The sequence below is a fragment of the Nannospalax galili genome, unplaced genomic scaffold (assembly GCF_000622305.1).
Source record: "Nannospalax galili isolate Female #2095 unplaced genomic scaffold, S.galili_v1.0 scaffold743, whole genome shotgun sequence".
Taxonomy (NCBI): domain Eukaryota; kingdom Metazoa; phylum Chordata; class Mammalia; order Rodentia; family Spalacidae; genus Nannospalax; species Nannospalax galili.
This window is the reverse complement of record NW_008349552.1, coordinates 1673903-1700252: the sequence shown is the minus strand read 5'-3', so window position 1 is coordinate 1700252 and position 26350 is coordinate 1673903. Positions and strand designations below refer to the sequence as shown.

General features: G+C 39.1%; 1 protein-coding gene across 8 annotated transcripts in view; it reads left to right on the top strand.

Moving 5' to 3' along the window:
- Positions 1–649: 649 nt before the first annotated feature.
- Cd200 (CD200 molecule) overlaps positions 650–26350 on the top strand; it is a 27981-nt gene continuing 2280 nt past the window's right edge. Inside the window, exons 1-6 of one of the 8 annotated variants that reach the window (XM_008847004.3) lie at positions 650–790; positions 8802–8883; positions 11770–12093; positions 14328–14600; positions 17216–17323; positions 17698–17817. In XM_008847004.3, coding sequence (XP_008845226.1) covers positions 779–790; positions 8802–8883; positions 11770–12093; positions 14328–14600; positions 17216–17323; positions 17698–17789 — 891 coding nt within the window. In that variant the 5' untranslated portion in view covers positions 650–778 and the 3' untranslated portion in view covers positions 17790–17817. Of the gene's footprint in view, positions 791–8798; positions 8884–11766; positions 12094–14327; positions 14601–17215; positions 17360–17697; positions 17818–26350 lie in introns of those variants that run through there. The other 7 variants (XM_008847003.3, XR_003851693.1, XM_017801640.2 and 4 more) reach the window with 7 other exon arrangements.

The window sequence follows — 26350 nt, the reverse complement described above, 5'->3', positions numbered from 1 at the left end:
AATGCTGCGGAAGTCAGAAGAGGGCTTCAGATTCCCCTGGAACTGTCGTTAAGGACAGTTGGTAGCCCCCATTTGGGTGCTGGGAATAGAATCTGGGTCCTCTGCAAGAGCAGTCAGTCTCTTAATGCTGAGCCATCTCTCCAGCCCCTTTTATCTAATTCTTAAAAGATTTTAAGGGTTACCTCTTCAGAGGGGGGGAATGTTAGAGTAGCCAAAAGCCTCATTAAAAAATAAATAAATCAAAGAAGAAGAAAGAGTACATGAAGTTATCAGAAAAAAAGTGATGGGGAGCTATGGAAGGAGTTGGAGGGGAGGGAGAGTGGGCATGGGTTTGATCAAAACATCTTATATGCATGTATGAAATTCTCAATAAATTATTTATTTTTAAAAAATGCTAATACAGACATTTTATGTGCCCAGTGGTTAATGCAAGTTAACATTTGCCACATGTTCAGTCGCTAATACATATTTGAACAATTCTACTCTCTCATCGTCCACCTGTACCTTTCTCACTCTAGGTTAACATCAAGTGTTTCAAGTAAATTTGTTCAAATGATTCCAGTAAATTTCCTCAATTACCCTGAAAAATATGCAAGGATGAGTGAACCAGAACAGACCGGCTAGATTCCTCTGGGGCGTGGTCTGAGACCCCCGCTCCGGTTGTGGGCGGGCGGTGTGAAGGGCTCTGCTGCTGGCAGGTGTCGCTGCAGATAGAGCGTCGCCAGCGGAGCTCAGATTTGCTAGCTGTGTTGGTGTGTAGCTGCGGCCCTGAGCCAGGATGGAAAGGCTGGTGAGCCGGGCTGGGGATGCCAAGAAGGGCGCAGGGTGGGCGATGTGGAGCGGGTGGCCCTGCAGGACCGCGGAGCCGCTCTGGCCCGCTGGGGTGCGGTGGGTCGTTGCCTGCGCTTTCTTCTCTGCCCTTGATCCTGCTGGTAATAGGATCTTGCAGTTCTGGCGTCGTAGTCCCTGGTCCCGGTTCCTTGGAGAAAGGGTCCTCCCGGGCTCCGGAGACGCTGCCAACCCCGGGAATGTAGGATCGGGAGGCGTCGCAGGAACGCCGGGCCTTCGGCTGTTCGGCTCCTGCCTGAAGCTTCCACGGCCGGAGGCATCGGGGCGGGGGAACGGCCTGGGTTCCATTGCTCCCAGAGCACTGGGCGTCCTCGATGTTGGCCCTCATCCTGCAGTAGGGATGCAGCCTCGCTCCTCCAGCCTCTAGCTGCATCCTCAGTCCTTGCCTTGGAAGCCATTGAAGCATCCAATAGGGCTGCAGCAACCTTCCGAGAGGATTGCGAGCTCCGTGGTCGCTTTAAAAGCCAGGACATCCAGCGAGACGACATTTTGAGTATTCGGGACTGTTTACATGACAAGAATAAAAATAGGGTGTTCATATGCCCTCTTTGTTCATATGGACGAAATGGGTAGAATTAGGTAAAAATCTAAGTGCAATTATAACCTCGAGGTACTATTTTTCATCGGACTGGCAGGACCACACAGCCAGTTACTGTGTTACCTTTCTTAACAAAGGAGAATGGTGGTCTGTGAGCTAGTGGCTCCTGCCGAGTGGATGCTCTGTGTCATGGTGGCTCCTCCAACAAGGAGGCAGGCTCCTTTCACAGGAAGGCAGGCTCCTTTTCCTAGGTTCCTGTGGCTACAATGGGATGAGATATGAATTTGGACCTAAAAACAAACAGGGAAGGAGATCCCTTTGCCTGTCAGGTGGGCAGTTGTCAGGCAAGACCCAGGTTGTTGTGCACCTCGGCTTTCTTGGTGAGAATTATAGTTGTATTTCTTTGTCTTCAAGGCTGGACTCCCTAGTTAAGTTTTGATTGATAATCTTTTAGCATTTGTTAAATCCTGGGCTCTGTACTAAGCGTTTTAAGTGCTCAGTTGTCACCATATTCTTATGAGATGACAGCAGCTTTGGTTTAGTGTGTATTTGCGGGAGGCACAAGTTTTATCCATCTAGGTTTTTTTTTTTTTTTTTTTTTTTTCCATCATTTAGAATGCTTAGGAGCAGAAGGACTTCAGATTTCGATTTTTTTTGGGGGGGATATGTGCAAATACATATTGAATGAGATCTCTTGGGAGTGGGACCTGAGACTATACAGAAAATTCACTCCATGTTTCATGTAGACCTTATACACCGAGCCTGAGGTTATAGTATCATGAATACATAGTTTCTCTGTGACTACATACATCCTATGATGTCAGGTGTGGAATTTTCCATGGTGATATCATGTCAGCCCTCAAAAGTTTTAGATTTTATAGCATTATGACTTTCGGGTTTCCCACTAATGCTTCATTTAACCCTGAGGTTAATACTGCTATTCTAGTTGTGGTTCCAGAGAGGTTAATTTGTCTTACCTAATACATCTAGGATTCATTTTAGGCCACAGTCTGGTCTGGTTACCATTCAAATTGCCTGCCTGAAAAACAGAAAGCCTGCCACCACCACACTGTTAGTATTTTCAGTTACTCTGCATAAACCAGAGGAGAATAATGTGTGACATAAACAATATGTATATTTTTAACAGCAAGGCTTTTGTCTAGACTCCCTTTATTTCAATCTCTGTGTTTTTGATTTTCAACATCTCTGGCTCCCAGTCCATGATTCTCTAGTCCTAAAAACAGATTCTTCACTGCAAAAGATAGTCCTGTTCTGCATTTCCTTATCACAATCTCTGCTAGGACCTGGATTTCATTACGAAAGAAAGACATGATGGTAAAAATAAATAAATAATGATGTGGAATTAGTATGCCATTATCTGTCCTCACAACTTTCTTAGCTGACTATAAAATAAAATATTTTGACCCCTTACTGCAGAGCCAGAGGAAATGCTTGGCTAGATTTTTTCGACTTTCCTACACAATAAGAAAGGATGGGAGCAGTCTCAGTAATACTGAGAAAAATTTCCAGAAGTCCCTGGAGTACTTCAAGGCTAAAGCTCTTTTGGATGTCATATCTATGTGGATGAGAAGGGAGGATATGGTGAGAAGGTATTGTGTAGGCTTGATCTTTTCAGATAGTGCATCATTTTTTTTTACCTTCCTAAGGAATGGTGACTTCATTAGAGCCTTAGAACAATGAAGTCAAGAGAATTCACAAGATGGGCATGACATACTCATGGTATACCTGGGTTTCCCATAACAAAATATCTGTGCAAACAATAATTTATACTAAGACTCCCTCAGATGACAGAATTGTTAATATCATGTAGCCTGAAGAATGTAAAGAAAAAACAAATTGTCACATAGGTCAGTATCAGTACATACCTTGATGGCACTCCATGGCATCTAGCAGAAAGTCTAAGTAAGTGGAGCTCCTGGGTGAAAAAAGGAAGACACTCAGGTATGGGTTGGCAGTGGAGATGGCCACAGGGACAAGATGTCATCTCTTCCAGGACGTACATTCTGCAAGATCACAAGGAACACCAGGACAGGGCCTGATGGAGGCTCTGTGTCTCTGGCAGCTTCAGTGGCCTTTGGCAGAGCCAAGTCTTCTCCCTCACTGTGGTGGCTTTGGTATACTCTCCCTCACATTCACTCTACAACCTGCAAGGTACAGTTGAGCCAGGAGAGCTAGATGTACCTTGTTCTGATCATTTGTGATCCCAGATTGACAACTGGACTTCTGTCCTTATAGCTTTACACTAAAAAAAAAAAAAAAAGACCAAAGTTGACATTTACAAGTTAATTTTCTGCCTCTACCTACAAAGGCACTTGGTTAGGAAAAGGCAAATTTTTACAACGAAATTAATGTTTATGAAACACCAGGTATCTTGAATGGTGTGTCAGTTCTTTAGCAACATTTCTTCCATTAAGTTTTAGGTCATGGCTATTTCCTGTGAAAATATATATGAACCAAATGGGACATCCACAGAGTGAGAAGGAAGGAGGACATTAAAATTGGAGTGCTCCCACTGGGCGGGGAAGGAAAGAGAAATTCTTGTAGCAGATCAAAATGATGTTCAGATCTTTAAACTAAGTTTCCTAGGACTGGGTGTGGTCATAAACACACTTGTAATCCCAGGACTCAGGAAACAGGCAGGAGGATTAGGAGGTGTTCTACACTATCTATGGCTACATAGCAAGTTAAAGTCTAGCCTAGGCTAGCCCACCAAATCTTTCTTTAAAAGAAGACTCTACTCTGTTCCCCTACCCTCTGATCCTAAGCCCACTAGAAGATGGTTGTTCATAAAAGGCAGTAGAAATTGCAGCACAATTAGGGTGATCGACTTTAGAGTGTTGGGGAAAATAAACTTGAGCAGAGAAGTCGTCAGACCCAAAAGGAATGTCAAAAACAGAGCTTATTAAGGCACACCATGAGAATGAGTTGACAAAAGTCTCTTAGAGGAACATAGGCTCTTTGACAGCCATCCTGGCCATTTAAGTGGTTATGATCCAACGGTTTAGAAATAAACTTCAAGTCACAGTAGTAGCAGTAGCTGGGACTAAACAGGGACTGACTACAACATGTACATTCAGAACAGGATGCCTGTACTTGATTTGCTATGGCAAGAGGCTGGAGCAAGAATATGTTGTTAAGGTATCCTGTTAAAAGAACTGGATTTGGTGGATAGTGAATGAAGTTCTTGTAGGGTCAAGAGGGGAACAAAAGTCAAGAGACTGCCTCTGCCTCAACAGCCAGTGTCCCAACACCAAGAATTCAAAATTATCTGAAAATAGTGCTTTCAAAATTGGGAGATGACTCTATATTAGATATTCTGAATGTACAAGGAAGGAACAACAGAATGGTAGCCTGGGGAGCAGTGGAGGGCTGTGCTACATGGGCAATCAGTGTGCTGGGGACAGAGTCTCAGGATCTGGGACATACGGTGGACTATACTTAGGAAGAAATCCGCTCTTGTGGCAGAAAGAAAACTGTTGTGTTTGGATAAGACAAAGGAAAATGGTAGGATGATGAAATAAGGGAGGTAGGACCTCTTGGGCCCTCAGGGAAGGGGTTCTAATCTGGATCACTAGCCGTTCTAAAGACCTAAGCAAGAAGCACTTCAGAAGAACAAGATCACTGGGCCTCAAATTCAAAGCTATGAGAACTGAGACCTAACTAAAAGTCAGTGGAAGGCAGTGCAGACAGGGGTGTAGTTCATCCGAAAATGCCATGGTGGGAAACTGTTATGATTAGGAGACAAGGCTGGCAGTGTGGAAGAGAGCCACAGGAAAGCTGTGGGAGACAAATTTGCAGGAATGGAAATATTAGGTTGAATACCTTGAACTACTTTCTCTAAACAGTAAGAGGCTATAGAAAGTTTTAAGAGAGTGACAACTCATGCAAAGATGAATTTAAAGGAAATCAATCCGATAACATGTAAATATGTGAGCTGAAGTAATAGAGTGGGCAGCTCTATCTACTTCATCTATCATGGTCTCCAAAGTACCTATGATAGTGTCTAACACAGACAAGACTCAACAGAGATCATTAAAGACAGAGGAAAGTTCAATTAGACATATATGAAGGTGTCACAGTGAAAGCTATTCTCACAATCAGTGTATGCTAACAAAAAATAAATAAAAAATCAGCTGGGTGTGGTGGTGCACGCCTTTAATCCCAGCACTCGGGAGGCAGAGGCAGGCGAGGCAGGAGGATCTCTGTGAATTCAAGGCCAACCTGGTCTACATAGTGAGTTCTAGGACAGCTGGGGCTACAGGGAAAAAAAAAAAAAAAAAAAAAAAAAAAAAAAAAAAAAAGAATAAAAAATCAGTTCAGTTTTATGCCATAAGCTGAGACCAAGGTAGTGATAAGAGGAACAGGGACTTCACATGGGAGAATTTATTGTGCAGAGTGACTAATTAAATGTCTGGGAAGGGGAGAATATAAAGCCCAGGAAGATGCACCTGCCTGGGAGATAAAGGTCCAGAAGAGAAGCTTCTTTGGGTGAAATGATGATGAATTTGGTGCCATTCATTAAGTTATTAATCCATTCCATTCTTTTATTCATTCCACTGGGAACATTTTAGGCAGAAAGAAGACATAAAGGAACTGAAACACAAGAGAACTTGATGATTTAAGGAACTGAAATCTTGGTGAAGTAGAGCTTTGTTTGTAGGAAGGAGACAAGAATATGAAGCCTGGCAACATGTTTGTAGGTGTTAAGCTGCAGGTAGTAGGAAACAAGCACCTAGGACTCCTGTGGGAGATGCTTTTTGACTGGTCGAACTTCTAGGCAGTTACCCAGTGGCTCTAAGAGGTTGCTTGGCTCTGTGGAAACTTCATTAACTGCTTCTCAGATACTAGTTTCAAAGGTAAATTGAACATATTATTCCAGAGCAATGAAGCAGGGCCTGTTGTTTGAGCAAGAGCATCACAGTCCTGTGCAATAATGACTTGGTGATATACACTATCACATAATGTATTTGTATCTAAATTTTAAAACTAACAATGTTTTGTACACAAGGAAGGCAATATGATGCTGTGGTTAGCCTTATGAACTCTGAAGCCAGTCTGCCCAAGTTTGAGTCTTGGCTCTACCATTTCCTAGCTGTGGTCCCTTAGGAAAGGTGTTTAGTTTCTATACTACACCTTCCTCATTGTGCAGGTGGTGATAATAGCAGTGCCTTCTTTGTAGGTTTATGAAGCATTGACTGAAATACTTGCTCTCAAGTGCTAAGAACAGTGTCGAGGACGGGGTGGGGCTAGAGAGATGGCTCAGTGGCTAAGAGCACTGACTGCTCTTGCAGAGGACCAGGGTTCAGTTCCCAGCACCCACATGGCAGCTAACAACCATCTGTAACTCCAGTTCCAGGGAATCTGATGTCCTCCTCCGACCTCCATGGGCATTTCATGACACAAGTGCACTTATACACATGCAGGCAATATACTCATAGACATAAAATAAAAATAATAAATAAAATATTATAAAAAGAACAGTGTCTGGTACATAATGGATGCATTAAATGTTACTATAGTATCTTTAGTGGTTTAGCCACCTTGTGCAAAATAAAAGCTGGAGTAGTTATTTTGATACAGTACTTCCATGTGTTTATTCCAGTCATTTATTTTTGCCCTTTCGTCTTTCAAACCAGACAACCATGCACCTACTGCTTTAGAGGAAGAACACTGCGACAGGCAGAAAAGATGTTTCAGTAACCAAAGTTGCATAAAAACAAGAGCCTAGTCATTCAAATAATTTCAAAACCCTAAGTGCTGAAAGATCAGGGAACAGTTCATTCCGGAAAGACTTGATGAGAAGCTACAGGGTGTGGAAGAGTCCGCTTTTTCTGACCCTGGGGGAGAAAAGTGTTTTCCAGGCTGAGAGAAGGGAGGGACTGACTGATGTCCATCGCCAGACACCAACTTGAATGATGAAAAGACATATTGTACTCCAGCAGTAGAGAATGAAAAACAGAGCCAATACGTAGGCATTGAGATCCAAGAGAAGACAGGGTACAGTGTAACCGAGTGCCATGGGCACTTAGAGAGAGCACTGAAGAATTTCACTTCTTCTAGTACAAGGAGAACCTGGGCTTGTAGGTTATAAGGGCTCAAGAGAACTGCAGTTCACCTTGGAAGCTGTAGTTCCACAAAGGAAGGCCTCGGTAACTGAGGGAACACAGTTACCTTAGTGGACACCATGTAGATGGATGGTTCTAATGAATGACCAGTAGCCCCCTGCCATGGCTAGCCATGATGGAAGGCCCTGGTGTGCAGAGATAATGTCACAGATGAGGATCATCATAGAGTGTCAGGATGGGGGAGGCCCAATGGACGGAGATGGTGCAACATTTATTGAAATGAAGCTTCTACTGCCAGTTGGAATGGCCACATGAAATGAGACCAAGTTCAGTTAATGAAAAGTACAGAGAAAACTGACATGTCTTACATACCTTTAGTACAGAAATGGAGCTTGTGAGATGGGTCAGTGGGTCAAAACACGTGCTCCACCAGTCAAACGACCTTACAATCTCCAGAACTCACACAAAGGTGAAGGAAACCGACTGCACAAAGTTGTCCTTTCACCTCCACATGCACACTACAGCATGTACCCCCCACCCATTCCATGCATACATACACACAGTAATAATAAGTGAATTAAAACCTCTAGAGATATAGGCAGATGTTACAACTCCTTAGCAAGAGCATACTGTAGGCCAAGTCCAAAGATCCTGGGGCAGCTGTAGAGGAGAGTTCATCTGAACATTCTGCTTTCCCATGTCACAGCAAAGCAATTCCTAGAATAATATTTCCTTAAAATAGCACCATGATACCCAAAAGAGACTGAGGATTCCTGTTCAAATACAGGAAAATAAAGCAATGAAAGAAAAACCAAGTTAATGTCAGCACTAATTTCTAAAATGGCCAATTTATAGAAAATTGGCTACAGCTGCAGAGAATCTGCCTCAGCAATGCTCAAGGCAGTCACCTGTCTCTGAAAAGTGTTTCTTCTGGTGTTTTGATCTTAGTATTAACAGTGGATGATTATTTGGGAAGTGCGGGGGGGGGGGCTGTTTAACATCTGTATTTTCTGCATTTTCTCTCTTAAATAGTTTTTCCCAAGGATCTTATGTGTTTGAGACCTTGTTCTTAACAATGGTGACTTTAGAAACAAAACTTCAACTTGCCAGGCCATGGAAGAACCACACTGTGGCTTTTCCTGCCCCACATCCTGAGTGCTCTGTTATTTCTTCCATTTATAGCCTCTGGCTCTGTTTCTACAAAACTGAAATTCTCTAGTGGACAAACACTTAACTCTAACCTTCTGTGAACTAGGTATTAGACAGATGCTTCCTTGGCTCTGTCCAAATGCAACCCCCCATTTCTGCCCTTTGCTTTCTATCTTCAGGTATTCAGGAGGCCCTTCTGCCACCTCTCCACCTACAGCCTGATTTGGGGCATGGCAGCAGTAGCGCTGGGCACAGCACAAGGTAAAAATGCTCAGTCCTTTACCGGGAAACCAACTGTGGGCCTCTGGGGTGGAGGCTGGCCACTCCTGTCAGTGTGAGAATTACTGTCTCTGCATGAATTACTGACGCATGTCATTTGCTTAGAAGAGTGGGAACAGCTCTCTCCACTTTCCACACTTTTGTTTTCAAAGTAGTGGGACAATTTGAATTTTGGGAGCTATTCCAATAGATAAACTAGATTTAAGAAACTATCCTCTCACATAAAATGTCATTTTTCATCCATGGAATTAAAAACAAAAAAAGAAGGACATGGGAATAGAAATTTCTAGGGAAGCAGGAACGAATATGTAGTCTTTTTGGAGGAAAATCTGGCAGTAAGCCTTAAAATTGAGTTTGCCCACTTTTACTAAAAATAAAATGTAGAAAAATGACATAGAAAGGTACGTGAGCTTACATTGTCTCCTGTGTGAAAATGTATTATGCCTTCTTCTTATCTGAATTCCCTAGTCTTTCCTACTGTTTCAAGGGAGGTTACCATTCACTTTTTGCTGTATTTTTTCTCTAGTCACTTGTGTGTGATGTTTAACTTTAGCCTCCACAGGGGAGGGCACTGCTGGTAGAGCAACAGGTGGGCTCCAGGTCTAGCCACAGCCCTGGCCCACAGCAACCACCACAGGGTTTACCACCTGACTAGCAAAATCAAAACAGAGTCTATGCACACTCCAAAGAACTGTAAACTTTTCACTAACGGAGTTTGTCTGTAGTCAAAGACAATCACAATTTATCCATTAGTTTAACACTAGTTTCCATTTCTTTTCCACTAGCCATTATAAAAGTAAGTTTCTTCAAATTTCTGCTCTATAAAACTCAGCAAGTTTTCAGGAAACTTCAATCTGAAAAATGTGGGTCTGCTTTCTAGAACTTTCCTCATCTTCCAAGAGTTCCCATCATTAGGGGGTCTAGGGTGTATCTGCTGCTGTGCCCCTCTTTTCATCTTGCTGGGAGTTGTGGTGCAGTCTTCTTTTTTCTGTTTATACTCACCAACATTTAACTATTGTGTTAACTTTAAAGAACAAATTTTGGTGTTTCTGTTCAAGTTTACATTTTGTCTATCATTTCATCAACATTCTTCTTTAATTCACTCCTATTGTCTGGTGAACAGAGTAGGAGGTTTAGAAATAAGCATGAGCTCACTTTTCAGTCTGGTTCTTAGTAGATGTAATTAGTATTAAGTTTGTCCATTGAAGAAATGCTTTATCAGTTTCTACAGATTCTTAGCATATTATTCTCTGGTTTTCATTTAATTGTGACAATTTATGGTTCCTGCTACCGATTCCAGTATAACTAGAGTTAAAAAGCGATGTACAAATTTATGGTGTTATTCCACTGTAGGCAGTGTTCAGGACAAAAGGGAACAAATTTTGAGGCCAATTTCAAGTTTAATTTGGGGGAATATTTTGTATTTTGAAAAGACTATTCATTCTCTCATTTAGTAATATACATATATCTGAATTATATATACATAAAAATATATCATGTATATATAAATATGCAACATGTTTGAACTAAATACGGAAAACACAAATAAGAGTATTTGTTTAAAATTTTTCTATATCATCATACTTGAATTTTTGCCTTGATGATTTACATAATAGAATTGAAGATTCTGTAAGATGTAGGAAAACCTCTGATATAATGATTGTGGACTTAAAGATCTTATTTGAAATTTTAGTAGTTTTTCTTTATATATTTGGGGTAGGCTGTCAGGTGCATGAAGATTCATCATGAATATGTGTCACATTGGCTTGCTCTTTTCATCATTTTTAAAAATTATTTTTCTCCCTTACAGTTCTTTTGTTTTTCCCTACACAAAGCGCTATTGGGCTGATGCTGAAGCATTTAAGTGTACTTGTTGAATTTTCTTTAGTCCCTTGCATTTACGTACCCATTGGTGTTACATTCTGAGAGAATGCTGCAGCCTGGCCTTCCTGCCTACTAATTTACCACCCAGTGGTGTCCATTCTGCTCAGTTGGATGGTGTGTTGAGCTTGTATATTTCCTGTCTTCTTATTTCACTTAGGTCATCACTTCTAATCATGTCATTTGTTTATTGATTTGTGATGCTGTATTCAGCCAATATAAGATCCTGATATTGTAGCACATTTTTCCTCCCTTTTTTGTTACTTTCATCAATTGTTCGGCTATTTGCTCATTTATAGATGCTTCCCATTATGTCATCTATCGCAGTATAAGTGGCCAACATCGCAGAGAAGAATTACTGCCATAGCATCTAATGAAAATAAAGTGTGTGTAGATAATCATTCGGGTGTCAAAACTTCAAGATCATTCCAGGCACTGTGAGCCTTCCAGAGCATTGTCCTGTGTGTTGGTCTCCTTGTGTGCCTATGCTTGCTCTTGCTCCCCAGAGCCAGACACTTCTGTTATACTCCCCCCTTTGTGTGTGTCTTTGTGTATGTGTTTGTGTGTGTGCATTGTTGATCCATCGTCTTTACATAAACCAGTCATTCTGCGTGTTGTTCTTTCAGCCGTGTCTTATTCCTGGTTCATACCTCTCTAGGCATAAACACTCGTGATGATCACATTCTGTCTGGCAGTTTTCATCTTCAGTCACTCTGCTTATTTTTCGACTTACAGGAATTCTTCACAATATCTGGTCACTGAGCATTTTCTTTCTTGTTATTATACTCTGCTACTCTACTTTTAATGATTGAACAAACATGTTTCTCTGCTAAATATATAGGTATGTGAATGCATTTTCTGTTTGCCTTTGTCATTCTTCTCTGTATTTGAGTTTCAACATACATTATATTTTATCAGGAATAAACATGTGTATGTGTTAAGGTTTTAAAATATAAATATGCATGTTCTTTTATGGTTCTATAGTAGAAGTGGTGACCCATGATGAAAGAAAGCTGCTGAACACACCTGCATCCTTGAGATGTTCTCTGCAAACTTCCCAGGAAGCTTTGATTGTAACATGGCAGAAAAAGAAGGCTGTAAGTCCAGAAAACATGGTCACTTACAGCAAGAACCATGGGGTTGTGGTCCAGCCTGCCTATAAGGACAGGGTAAACATCACCGAGCTGGGACTCCGGAACTCAACCATCACCTTCTGGAACACAACAGTGGATGATGAGGGCTGTTACATGTGTCTCTTCAATATCTTTGGTTCTGGGAAGATCTCAGGAACAGCCTGCCTCACCCTCTATGGTGAGAATCTCTGGGAATACATTGTCCTTTTGGGGAAACATTCTTTCCAATAATGTTTGGAACAGGGTTGTTGCGCCTTGTTTTCAATTTTATAGTCACAGACACTTAGCCTTTCATGTATACCGTAGCTGTTAGTGTGATGCTTGGAGGGCTACCCTGAGTTCTTTGGCTGGAACTGCCTTTCCTTTGAGGATCCTACTGTCACCAAAATTGAAGACAAGGATGAGGGCAACATGTTCTCCCAAGCAGTGATTAGATTTTGACCTAGCTTTTGGACAATAAATATTCAATAGATTATCTCTAGAGACTTTTACAGTTTCTGAACCTAAGGACAGAAGCAGGTTAGGGTAGCCTGGAGCTAGGCATGATGACTTTCTTATTTTAGTTCAAGGTAGCTGTTTTAAAACTAATTAAGGGCACAGGCAATGGAGGCTTCTTATACTGAAATGATGCCAACTAGGGATATAACTAATATCAAGCATTCTTTAAAAATCTAGTAGACAGTGTGATGAGAATCCTTTCCTCTTTACTCTCTTTACTGGCACATGACTGAGATGAAGCATTCGGAAGTGGGATAACTTTGGAGTATCGCACATGGGGTAGTGATTTTATGAGGGAGACAACAGACCTGACAGAGTCATTACAAATGTTAGAGTGACATGTTAAACATGCTAAGAGAATTGGTATTGAGAAAACAGGAGATCCTATAATAAGAGAGCATGGAAGGTAAAAACAATTTCAGATCTATGATGAGTCTTCTCTCAGTACTATTGTCAGGCTTTCTCCTCAATTTCCACTTCTTTGTCTGTCTCTCTCTCTCTCTGTTTCTCTCCCTTCTTCCCATCATCCCTCCTTCCATCTTACCTTCTTTTCCTTCTCATTTCATATTTTCTCATTTCTGTGCCTTTTCTTTTTATCCTGCTCTGTCTCTTACTCATAGTCCTTGGTATTATTTTTTGCCTTAAAATCAAACTCTTCTGCTGGGTGTGGTGACACATGCCTTCAGTCCCAGCACATGGAGGCAGAGACAGTCTCTGTGAGTTCAAGGCCAGCCTGGTCTACATAATAAGTTCCAGGTCATCTGGGGCTACAGAGAGACCCTGTCTTAGAAAGACTATAAAAAAATAAAGAACAGACTCTTCTGAGTCTTCTAACTAGGAATCCTGTTCTTGCCCAAAATGAATAACCTATTCTAGCCATACCTTACAGCATCTAAGCCATTCCTTGATACTCGAGTGGACTGTGCTACCCAATCTAGCCTCATCAATCATAGTCATTTTTCTTCACTTTTATCTCCCCTAGAGCTAACTATATTTGGAATCTGGATGCCCTTCTAAAATCTCACTCCCATAGCCCTTGCCATCCACCCATCTTGTGAACCTAAAGGCACAGACCAGTTTTTGCTTAGCACTGCCTTCTAATTATCTTGTGGGTTCCAAAGCCAGCCACAAAAGAAATGGTTTATGATGCTTGACAGAGCTGAGCTCTACATTCCAAAAAAAGTGAAATCATTAGTTGGGGAACCTTTTCAAGAGAACAGGCTACAACTAGCCAGAAAATGAAATGCTTTTCTTCTATTTTCCCCCAAATCTGTCAGGTGATCTCTGAGATCCTTCCAAGTCATTCTTTGACTTTCCTAGTTATGGGCTCTAAGTTCCTACTTTGCATTTTGGGTAGGGCTTCTACCAAGGATTATTTTTTCTGAGTCTCCTATCAGTCTTATACACTGGTTCATCTTTATGTAGAAAATGGCTTTCTCTAACCAGCAGCTTCTTGGCAGGCTCTAGGAGCTGTGCCTGCAAGGTGATTTTGTTAGGCACAGCATACGCACATAGAGGTGCTGACTGGGAGACACTGTCAAGTGATTTTTTAAAAAAAATATCTAAAAGAAGGGTTGGTCACACAGGAAACACAGAATATTTAGACTTAGATTGTTCAAAAGTGAAGAATATAATTTAACTTGTAGATACCTCTGCTTATCCAATCAGTTTTGCCAGAGACAAACTATAGACAGAGCATTTCTCATGGAAGGTGGACAAGGCCACTCTCCAACTTGCAGAGAAAGAGACATAGGGAGAGCTGGGAAGGCTGGAGAGGAAATAGGATGTGCCATCTCACCTGACTAGCCCCTACTGTCTTCTGTAAGGCTCTATCCCTCATCTCTGGGAGAGAATATAGAGCTCTGGCTAGGTGCTTAACTGATGGCAGGCCATATGCTTTTTCTTTTGTCCCAGTACAGCCCATAGTATTCCTTCACTACAACTATTTTGAAGACCACCTAAATATCACTTGTTCTGCCACTGCTCGCCCAGCCCCTGCCATCTCCTGGAAGGGCACTGGGACAGGAATTGAGAATAGTACTGAGAGCCAGTCACACTCAAATGGAACCACATCTGTGACCAGCATCCTCCGGGTCAAAGACCCCAAGAATCAGGTGGGGAAGGAAGTGATCTGCCAGGTGTTGTACCTGGGGACTGTCATTGACTACAAGCAATCTCTGGACAAAGGTAAGAAAAGGTGGGCAAAGGTGGCTGTGGTTGCTTCTGTGTTTACACCTGGAAAATGGTAACGTTTTTTAGAGACTTTCAGCTACTCAGCAAAGGCCATAATTAGGGAGAGAATGGTGCATGTATAGAAAGAGAAACAGCTGAAGGAGCAAATGAAACAGGTTTTGCTGTAGTATCCCTTATCCACAGAGGTAATATTCTAAGACCTATAGTAGATACATGAAACTGCAAAGAATATTGAACAATAATATTTTCACAAATACATGCACACATATGCACTTATAATCAAGTTGAATTTCTAAGTTAGGTATGGTAAGATGGTAACAGCAAACACAAATCAAGAAAATACAATCACAGCATTATACTTTAATAAACATTTTCTGCTCTGGAGTCATTTTAAGCAAAAAGAAAAGATTGAACACAAGTGTGTGGTGCTAGAACAGTTGATCTGATAATCAAGTCAGCTACTCCATAACAGACAGGATAGCATATACAATGTGGATACACTGAACAAAGGGGCATTCACATCCTAGGCAGGGTGGAATGGGGTAGCGTGAGATGTTACCACACTACTCAGAACAGCACATTAGTTAACATTTATGAATTATTTATTTCTGAAAATGTTTTTTAATATTTTTGGACTATAGAATGGGTAACTGAAGTCCTGGAAAGTAAAATTGCAGAAAGGGAGAACTAAGGTATTTTCGTAGATGGGAAACAGCACATACCAAATACGGTGGCTGATATCCAGCAACATTTGTTCATTTCATTGTGCTAAGATTTACTGCTTAGTGTCTATTGTGCGTCAGTCTTTGGATTAATCACAGAATGGTACAGTTGTGAGCAATACTCAGTCCTTACACTCAGAGGACTTCTAGTGAACTAAGGAATATAGAAGAGTATCTAGTAGTCCTGGTAGATCATCTTAGATCTTTAATCCCAGTACTCAGGAATTTGAGACATAGGGGATTCAAAGCCAACCTAGGCTACATGGTGACAGGCTGCCAGAGAGAGGGGAGAGAAAGAAAGGAAGGGGACAGAGAGGGAGATATGGAAAAAAGAAGAGAAAGAAGAGAGAGACAGAGACAGAAAGAGAGAGAAAAGGAACTAAAATGTTGTTTGGGCAGTCACAGAACTGTACATACAATGCTCCAGTAAGAAAGCCATAGCACACCATGAAAGTACTGGAGGTGGAGAGTATAAGGCTCACTCATTTGTGGGGATTAGAAAGGTTTCCTAAAAGTCCTGGCTTTTGTAGTGAAGTGCCTGGATAGTCTTCATGGGCAAAAGGCCCATCTGAAGGGTCATCACTCTTTTAATAAAAGACAGGCTGCTTCCCATTCCTGTTTCCCTCTAGACTCTCTGGTGTTTCCTTTTCCAGCCTTTCTCTGGGACTCATACATAGAAGATGTGAGAATAATGTGTGAGTGAATAAAGAGCTTGGTTCCGGAGATTTCTGTTTTCCTAGAACTCTGCAGTTTTGGAGTACTGACTATGGATGTGGCACTCCGAAATAAGCGACCTAAAACTATTGCAGCTATTTCACTGCTATTTCAGGACATGTTTTAAGCAAGAAAACCTGGACAAGCCTTCAGTGTCACCTCATTGTGCAGTGGCCTCCAGGAAACATCTCCTAAGGGTGTGCCTGGGCTCCCAGAAAACTCACACTAATCAGAAATTGCTTATTTAGGTAAATTTGGCAGAAAAGCCTTGTGGCTGTCTTCAGACTTTTGTGAAGAGAGCCTCAGATTCAGCCAAGGCAAAAAAAAACATCCTTGAAAAACAAGAACTCAAAAAGAAACTTAAATTCTTTTCCAGGACTGCTAAATTTGGCTTGCATGATGCAGAATGCTTAATATAATTTGCATTACTTTTGTTTATGAACACTTACGAATGCTAAAAGCATCCTGTGAAGTTCTGAAACTACAGAAATGAGACAAGCCTGAGGCCTCTCAGTAAAATATGACATGTAGATTCTGTTACAGAGAAGGTGCTGGACTCTTCCTTTACCTTTGTGCTACAAAGAGATGCCAAGGAGTTGGTATTGTATCATCACTCCTGAAAAGAGATTTAATGACAAGACATAGATTCGAAGAAACACAGATAAAAACATTGAAATGGTTTGTTTAGCCTGGTTGAGATCACGGGATTCATGGATTTTTTTATTGTAATTTTTTAGAATAAACGTGTTACTTTAATGTACATTATGGCAAGGAATGCATACTTTGGAGGCAAAAAGACTTGACCAAGCCTTTGCACTTGCATTTTCTATTCTGATTTTGAGCTCTCTTAACTCCCCTATTTCTCAGTCATGTTTTTTTTTTAATCTGCTAGATATTAATAACATTAATAATGCCTGGAATTTTTGAGGAATAAATGAGGGGACATGTGCAAAGACCTTATTATGTATAACTGCATGAAATATGTTGGCTATGACTAAAATCTAAATGTTACTCAAATCCTATGAACTCTTGACTATAGATCTAACTAGGTACATATTTGAGGTTAATGTTAATGAAAGCTTGGTTGTCATAAAACTTCATCGTAATTGCTGCTTTATCCATTTTTGCCTTCGTAGCCTCCTCTTTTGACTCCTTTTCCTTCTCCTTCCACAGGATTTTGGTTTTCAGTTCCACTGTTGTTAAGCATTGTTTCCCTGGTAATTCTTCTGGTCTTAATTTCCATCTTATTATACTGGAAACGTCACCGGAATCAGGAGCGAGGTGAGTCATCACAGGGGATGCAAAGAATGAAATAAGGTAAATATTTTTAAATACTATTTGGGGGGTTATTCGAATGTATAAACAAGAGGAGAGCCACAGTGTTATGTTTACTGTTTCTAAAATATGTAAATGTTGATGCTATTTTCAGAGCTTCAGGGTTACTTTCTTGCAATTTGACATTTCTGCTTTTTGTTTTCTAAGATATTTTGAAGGTTGGTTATTTTCTAAGTGCAGAGAAGGGGTTCCTGAGAGGAAAATAGGAAAGTTGATATTGTATCACAGTGGAATCAGTTGATGGAAAAACCAAAGAAATCTGGCGCCAATGCAGGGTCCTCTCCACCCATTAACAAGGCCAATTTTTTCTCTTTTTACAGCAATCCACAAGCCAGCTGTCCATTTAAGAGACTGTGACATTGTTCAATACGATCATTCATTAAATAACACTTCCTATGTTACACTCCCATGATGCCTCACACACTATCGACAGCATACAGGTGATCCATAAGTACAGTCATTGTGTCATGTCATTCTGCCCTCCAGGCTGGAAACTTCTCTTTATCCCCCACAATATTTATCACAACAGCTCTGTATATACCAGGTGCTCAATAAATGCAAAGTTCTTAAATGAGTGAATGAGTGAGTGAGTGAGTGAATGAATGGAGCATGAATAGATTTTCAAGGTGATTTCCCCAGTCCCCTTTCTCTAATTGTGAATGAAAAATCTAAGGTAGTGGACATCAGAAAGCAAGAGTTGCCACAAAAACATGAGAAGTGAGCTCTATTTCGAGAAAGAATTGATTTTCTTTGGTTTCTGAAGACTGTGCACAACCCAGTGAACACAAAGCTGCAAATTTGTGTTGTGAAATGGGAATTCCCTAGGGTGAAGAGATAATGGGAGTTTCCTCATCTCAGATGATTGAACTCCAGGGGTCAGGGAAGAAAAAATTGTTGGTTTCGAGGCTATTTTAGAATTTGATTTAAAATCTCCCTCAAACTTTACCTTATTTTCCTTTATGCTTTGTAGACTGTTTTCATGTTTTAGAATTTTTCAATCCCCTTATCTTGCCTAAACCTTAAATAAACACTAGATTAATTTATGTTAATATACAAAATAAGCAAAGACCTGCAAAGTCAGTGACCCTTTATAAAAAGTAGATGGAAAGGTTTGTTCTGTCTGAGAGATTATAAATGAGATAGTCTTATGGCATATAAACATAAGCCTGTAGAACTCAGCTGCCCTCCACAGAATATCAAAGGCAGAAATTTCTTTGATTCTATTTTATCCAAACATATCACTTTTTCAATTAGAAAATTGGAGCCTAGAGAGGGAAGTCAGCTTCTTTCCCTAAGGTCATAGAGCTTTTTGTAAGCAGGCTAGAACCAGAATATCCTGACCTCTCTCATAATGTTCTTTTAGTGATTACTGATGTCCAAGAGTTCTGACCTGAACGGAGCTATTGTTATTCATTGTATCCATTTTAAACTGGTCTTTGGAAAGTGCAAACAGAAAGGTATAAAGTACTTAAATTCATTTTTAAAAGTTCCTCTTGGACAAGAGTCATATCTATTTAAACCCAAGATAAATTTCACTAGACAGGAATATTTGCAAAGTAATAGTCCTTTGTTCATTCAGCAAGCTTTAGATTTTCTGGGAAATAGAATTGTTAAATGCCTTAACCAGTTATTGAAGCCAGTATAGTTCTGTGCCCAAGTTTTTCCTCATGTACAAAATAAATGATCCAGCTTATACTGAATCTTGTAACCACTCGAATTACCATTTGTTGGTGAATGTCTTTCTGATATATGGCCAATTCAGTCAATTTCTCTGAATTTTTGTATTTTGAATGAGTTAACTTTTGACTGATTTCAAAAATGGAATAGCCAGATTCCGTAAACTTAGAGCTGGTAAACCCAACTGTTGATTACTATAAAAGTTCAAACGCTCAGAGTCAATGAAATACTGGTTCTTGAAGAACGAAACCTTAAGCGATGCAGAAAATGGCAAAAAAAGAGAAGAAAGTCATAGAATATAGTAACACTTTGAATCTTTTCATTAACAGATTCTGATGGTTAGTTTGTGAGGAAGGGCATAGCTCTATATTTGCCTTCCAATTTTTTCTTGCCTTTACTTCTCTCTTTTTTTAACTTTTCTTTCAATCAATTTTTTGAAATCATAAAAAATTTGGATAGGTAAGGAGGTGTGATCAGGTAAAACCAACATTAGGGGGTTTGAGCCCGGTGATCTGAAATATTCTGTAAACATGCATGAAGTGAGAAAGTAAAACTATTTTCACTAATATTGACTGTATTAGATCTAATTTATTACAAAAACGATTACTGGTTTTGTGTGTTTCTGTGTGTGTATTTATGTGTATGTACATGTGTGCATGCATGCAGGCACGCAATGTTGATCTAGGTTCAGTGGATAAAAACCCAGTACAAATTACAAAATGTGTTCTGGCTCATGTAAAAAGGGACTCTCTTGCGTGTGTGTGTGTGTGTGTGTGTGTGTGTGTGTGTGTGTGTTCTGTTTGCCCTGAGATAAAGAGAAAGGTGAACAGGTGCCTGCACTTACTGAATCTAATTAGACTCATCTTCATGGAGCTGTTCAGCAGCCAGTAAGAAAAATATGTTAATTCAGACCAACTTTTTGTTTGATATATAACCAAAACAAATTTATTTTAGATCATAATCACAATTCACTGCCCAGAAAAGTGTAGACAAATTTAGTTTCTGCCCAGAGAGGCAATTTCTAATGATTGGTGTTATCTTTGCTTAAAAGTCAGCCTCTTGGTATTTTCCTCATAATCCTGTTTAGTTTCAGAGAGCATCATGGTGCTTTTTTCTTCTGGAAAGCTGCACTCTGAAGGAAGCTATGAGGAGTCAATAGGCTATTTCTCTATCTCTTTTCTAACGGGACCATCACAGTGATCCCTGGAGTCTATTCCAGTGAGACCAAGAAGCTTTTAAAGAATATGGTTATTTTTTTTCTTATCTAATATAGATATAGTACTGGAATAGAAAGCGAGAAATAGTTAAAAATTTCCTAGGGAAATTATCTACCATCTTATAATTGTTCTTTCAATTAAAACTCAGTGATGTCATAAATTCGTATCTTCTCCATATAGGATATTGAAGGGAAATTTGAAATTGAGAATCAGTTTTTATTTCTCAGCAGCCAGTCCACCATATGTTTCTCAGAAACAGTGAACAAAGCTTTGGTTCAGCTTTGGGAGTAGAACACTACATGCAATCACCTCATTTTTAGAACTCTTTATTTTTAATAGTTATTTTCTTTCCTTTAGTTTGATTGAGTCAAACTGGGTTAGAAACAAAGAAAAATAGACACTCATGTGAAATGCATGTTCTAAACACTTTCTTCAAGTACTAGCTACTTCATACAAAAATACATACTTTTGGTCACATAGTACTTAGATTTATCTTGACTTACTTCACTTTCCAGTAACTTGAGCTGTGAGTGGGCTCTTGGCAATGGATATTAGCCATGTTACTAATTTACTGTTTCCTGGGTGCGAGTATTCACTGCTTCCTATTAAGCTTAGTACTGTGTTAGGCAACAAAGATATTCAGCAAGCAATTTGTGATGACAAAATTAGTCATTAGTTGGAAGGATAATCCAAAGAACATTTATTACTAAAGCAATAAGAATCTTTCCACTGTTAAATAATTATACTTATGCTTCCCAGATTAAAAGGCTAGGTGAGCGGTAATCCCTACCATCTGGCATCCTCATAGTTCCCGGAAGGAATGTGATCTCTATATGAGCACAGCCATGGGGAACCTTCATTAAATCACTCAGATTAGCATTTATGGGTGAAATCTTGCACCCTAAGACTCTGACAAAAAATTATAATTTTACTTTTTTTCCCCATGTATACAAATATCACTCATCATGCCAAAATGGCATGGCCTAATCTGATCACAATTTTTTTGTAACCAGAATCTAAAACCCTGGATATTCTTACACAGAGCTATTCTTTGCTTTTCTCCAAATTTTGAAGCACCATAAAACCATATTGGCTTATGTGACCCAAATTTTGAGTTTTAGACTATGGCAATAGCATCTCTAGGAGTCAAGACATCTTAATCTTCTACACTGCAATTAAACAGCAATTTAGTTCTCAAATGAACACTCACCTCCTTGACAGTTTGGCCATGGGTATGTTTTTAAGTGGATCACCTATCTATATTAGTGTCACTTGTTAGACAAATTAATAAAATAACAAGAAGGATTAGGAAATCTTCTAGCTGAGTAATGTAATATCTTCATTGTTTTTGAATGATAGCTTCTATTCTTTACCTAGCATCTATTATAGATCACTTTGTTTGGAATTTTCATGCCCTTCTTTGATATAACCCACACTATTAAACTTGGCTCTGAATAGATCCAAGATTTTAGCCCTCATTACCAGAGAACCCAATGGTATGTTATTTAAATTGGAAAGATTGGGTTACTTTATAAAAATACTCAAACGGCTTAACTGAAGAGGAAACAAATGCAGTGTTTTCTGTTGTTTCTTTATCAAATTATCACAAACATAGTGGCTTACAACACAAATTAATTGCCTTACAGTTCTGAAGGTCAGAAATGCAACAGAGGTATCACTAAGCTAAATCCAAGGTATCTACAGGGATATCTTCCTTTCTAGAAGCTCTCAGAGAGAATCTTTTTTCTATTTTATCCAGCTTCTATAGCTTTTGCATTCCTGGCTTTCTCATGCAAGCCCCATCTCCTCTCCTTCCAACAAAGCAAGACTGTTTTTCAACATGTTTCAAGATCATATTTTGTGCCTCATGTCTTTAACCTAGCGTCACTTCTGCTTTCTGTCTTTCACTAATCCTCACTAACTGTGACATTATAGAAACTGGTTCTTCTAACTGGAACTTCAGCATCTGTGTATTTCCTCCTTTTCTCTACTCACTGCCCCCCCACACACAGTGGCAAGTAATGCTTATGCCCTTTAATATCTTAGTCATAGGTAAGTTCATTGGGGTTCTCTGTAATGTGAGGTAAACATTTATACTTAGCAAGGTACATGTGATTTTAGATATGACCAAACTGGTCTTTCCATTGATCATGACTTAGTAAAACACAGATTTCTAAGTAGGCATGATGGTACATGTCTGTAATCTCAACATTTAGGAGACTGAAACAAGAGGATTTCAAGATTGAGGTCAATGTGGGCTATACAGTAAGAACCTGTTTCAAAACAACAAAACAAAACTGGCAAATTCTATTGAGTCTCTAATATTGACAGAATCGTATTGTGAGGTCATTATAGATTTATATTGTCCATATCACTGTTAGAATTCTTTAAAATACCTTCTAATAAACCTAAATTGATTTCAATACCATATATACAGTAAACCAGTTCTAAAAAAAAAAAAACTAAGCAGGGCATGGTGGCACACGCCTTTAATCTCAGCACTCGGGAGGCAGAGTCAGGCAGATCTCTGTGTGTTCAAGGCCAGCCTGGACTACAAAGTGAGTTCCAGGTCAGCTGTGGCTGCAGGGAGACCCCGTCTCAAAAAGACAAAAAAAAAAAAAAAAAAAAAAAAAAAAAAAAATCTAGAACTAATATATGTCACACATAGACACAAGATTAAATTCATTAGAAAGAAATAAATTTTCATGGTATTTGGTACAGTTTACAACTTCAATGTCAAGTCATCTATTTCATGAAAGAAAATTATAGAAGAGAGTACTACAGTAAAGTCTGTTGTACTTCTTACTAGACACAATTCACCATAACTGGAATGCTCCTGGTTCTAAGAGTATCTGTGGTCACTGGCTTGTAAAAGTTCCAATTTTTTCCATATTGATAAAATAAAGAGAAAGGATTAGCCCTGTATTTTGTAAGTCCTTTAAATATGATGTCTTATCAAATATGATTGGATCTTCTAATCTTTAAAAACCTACGTATAAATAGTTTCAATTTGATTATTTTTATCACTTTTTAAATTGACAAAATTGTATCAATAGCATATAACACAATGCTTCAATATATTATAAATTGTGGAATGGCTAAATAGAGCTAAGGAATATCACTGCCTTATTATACTTTAAAAAATTTTTATAGTGAGAACACTTAAAGCCTGTGGTCTCCACAATTTTCAAGTGTCGAATACTTTGTAACTAAAGTCCCATGTGATACAATAGGTCTCTGGAACTCATTGCCTCTGTCTGATTAAAATCCTTTTCCTCTTAACCAGTGCTGTTTGAAATAATTGAGAAGTTAAACACAGTGCTTTATTTCTATAATAATATTTCTGTCTTCAAGATTTTAACATTTTCGCTGTCTATTTTAGCAAGAGATTATAAATGACATAGAGAATTGGTTGTTTTCTGATCAGTCATTACTTTTCTTTGCTACTATGACCAGTTACTCAGTGATTCTGATAAAATCCTGTTTCTTAAAAAAGAATTACCTACTTTTGCACAAGCCATTTAGCTTCCCCACGCTGCCTTTTCTGCATTGGGAAAATAGAGATAACAATTATAAGAATGTTGTGAAGATTTTGAAAGGAATGTATGTAATTAGAAAAGTGCTTAAAGCAAGCACTAACTAGCTTAGGGGAAAGCTAGTAAAGTTGCTCTTACCAAATTCTTTAGTACAAATATTCCCATCATGGCTAATTTTAAGCTACCAGCAATTTAAATACTGGCTTGAGTCAGTAAAGCTCCATTCACGTCAATGTGGCATAGTAAGTTTCCAATAAATGCTATTTGCTACTTTCTGTTATTACTAAATCTATGGTCCCTTTTAGTTTTATCAATGTGTACTTTTATGAATCGTACAAATAATGAAAGGGAGGAGGGTTTAAGGAGGTGAATCCAAAGAAAGACATGAGGATGCTAGCAAACATGTTTTGAGGAAGTGGAATTCAGAGACTGAATTTGAACATGGGAACAAGAGTATTTGGAAGGGAGAACATGTAGTAATTTCATAGGCAGTTTTGAGAAAAGTTTGGATTCAAGATAAGCTGAGAGGGAGAGACAGGATCAGAAAGGATATATAACAAAAGTGTGTGATGCCTAAGATTGATTTCTTGACATTTCTAATGTAATTTGTTTCATTTTGAAGAAGTGGTATTATTTTGATTAAATCTTTTTTCTGATAGGATGATAGAAATATTAGTTATTTACTAAAGAACTAATAAGGAAACGATAAACAACAGGTGTCAGAAAAAACAGCTGGCTGAAATTTGCCCTAGATCTAAAGCTGCCCACACTGCCCAGCAGCCCTGATTCATGGTTTCCTTTCCAACGTCTCCTGACTTTACCATGACTCAGCTGTCCTCTGTGTCCACTGAATTATCTCGTCTTCTCTATGCTATGTGTCAAACATATTTCATACTTCCTGTTCCTCATGACAGTATTCACTGATGACCTAATAAAAAAACAAAAGGGGTATTCCTGAACTGTCTAAGAAGAGAATCAGAGTTTCTAGGTGTACTGGGGGTGTTTACAAATCAGGCATTACTTCAAATGACTCAGATAGTCCTTAGGCACCCCTAAGTTCAAAAGCATCCTGAAAGTTTCTTCTTCATTATGAACCACAAGTACAACACAGCCTGTGTGTGTGTGTGTGTGTGTGTGTGTGTGTGTGTGTGTGTGTGTGTTGGGGGGGACAGTGAATGAATATATTTGATATAGAAACTATTTAGAGAAATAGTTTTTTAACCCCAAAATAAAATTAAGCATCAAACATTCAAAATCAGGGTTAAGAGATTTAGGAAACAAAAACAAAACCATTCTCATATTCTGTAACTAAAGTCATGTTGTCATTGAATTCCAAAAGTAAATTGGATTTATTGGATTCCATAAATAAAGTTCCAAAGAAAAGTATAAATTCAGTTTTTGCTAATTGATCTTACAAAAGAAATCGTCTTATCACTTGGGCAAAATGCTTTGATTTCAGAGGAATTTTGGAAGTGAGGCCATGACTGGAGACGAAAGGAGAATGCACAGAGTCTTCTGGAATATTTAAGGGGATATTCTTAGGATCAAATAACTAGACTTTCTACATGAAGCCATGCCACTTAATTCTTATGACAGTCTATGAGAAAGATGATGTTATTTCTACTCCATAGATAATGAAACCAAGGCTTATAGGAGTTACATTTACTCATTAACTCATTTTACAAATGTGTATTAAGGTTTTTCCTGTGCATTCTAATTAGCATGGGTTATATTATAGGGACTAAAACAGGACATTGTTAGTTCACCATAAATGAGCTAACAGATAAGGACATACTGTTGAAACATAAAACGTGTCTGTAAGGAACTCATATATAGTATAAGATGAAAGAGAGGAACATAAAGAGGAAGCTATTTATAATAAATAGTCTGAGGAGGGCTTTTCTGAGGTAGTGATGTTAAGAACCTGAAAAGACAAGTCAGCCATGGAGGAGAAAAGGGAGAGTTGGCTTTTAGCAAAAAGAATTAGAAATGGGAACTCTGAAAGGTGGAAAAATCACAAAGATTTTAGACTAATGCTACCTGAAATATGGTCTGAAGAGGGTTACCCATCCAAAAATTATCTTATTAATCCAAAGCAAGATAGGTGTTTGTTGGACCTAAATAGATATGGTGATAGCAACTTGACAGAGTACTTTCATGTCTGTTGAATCTAATGATTTTAAAATGAATTATTGTGTATATGTCTGCTATATATTTAGTTTTTCAAATAATTCGTTTGTATTATTATTTTTTAAAGCATTGAACCGTGTTATGGGGGAAGGTAGTGCTTCCATGGACCACTGATTACTGATGTTAAAAACATTGGCATCTAAGCCAGGCTTGGTGGCACATGCATTTAATCCCAGCACTGGGGAGGCAGAGGCAGGTGGATCTCTGTGAGTTCAAGGCCAGCCTGGTTTACATAGTGAAATCCAGGCCAGCTGGGGCTACAGAGAAACCCTGTCTCAAAAAAAAAAAATGTTGGCAACTAAAATAATGCGAAAATTTGGAAGTCCAATAAAGCATTACTTAAGATCACACAG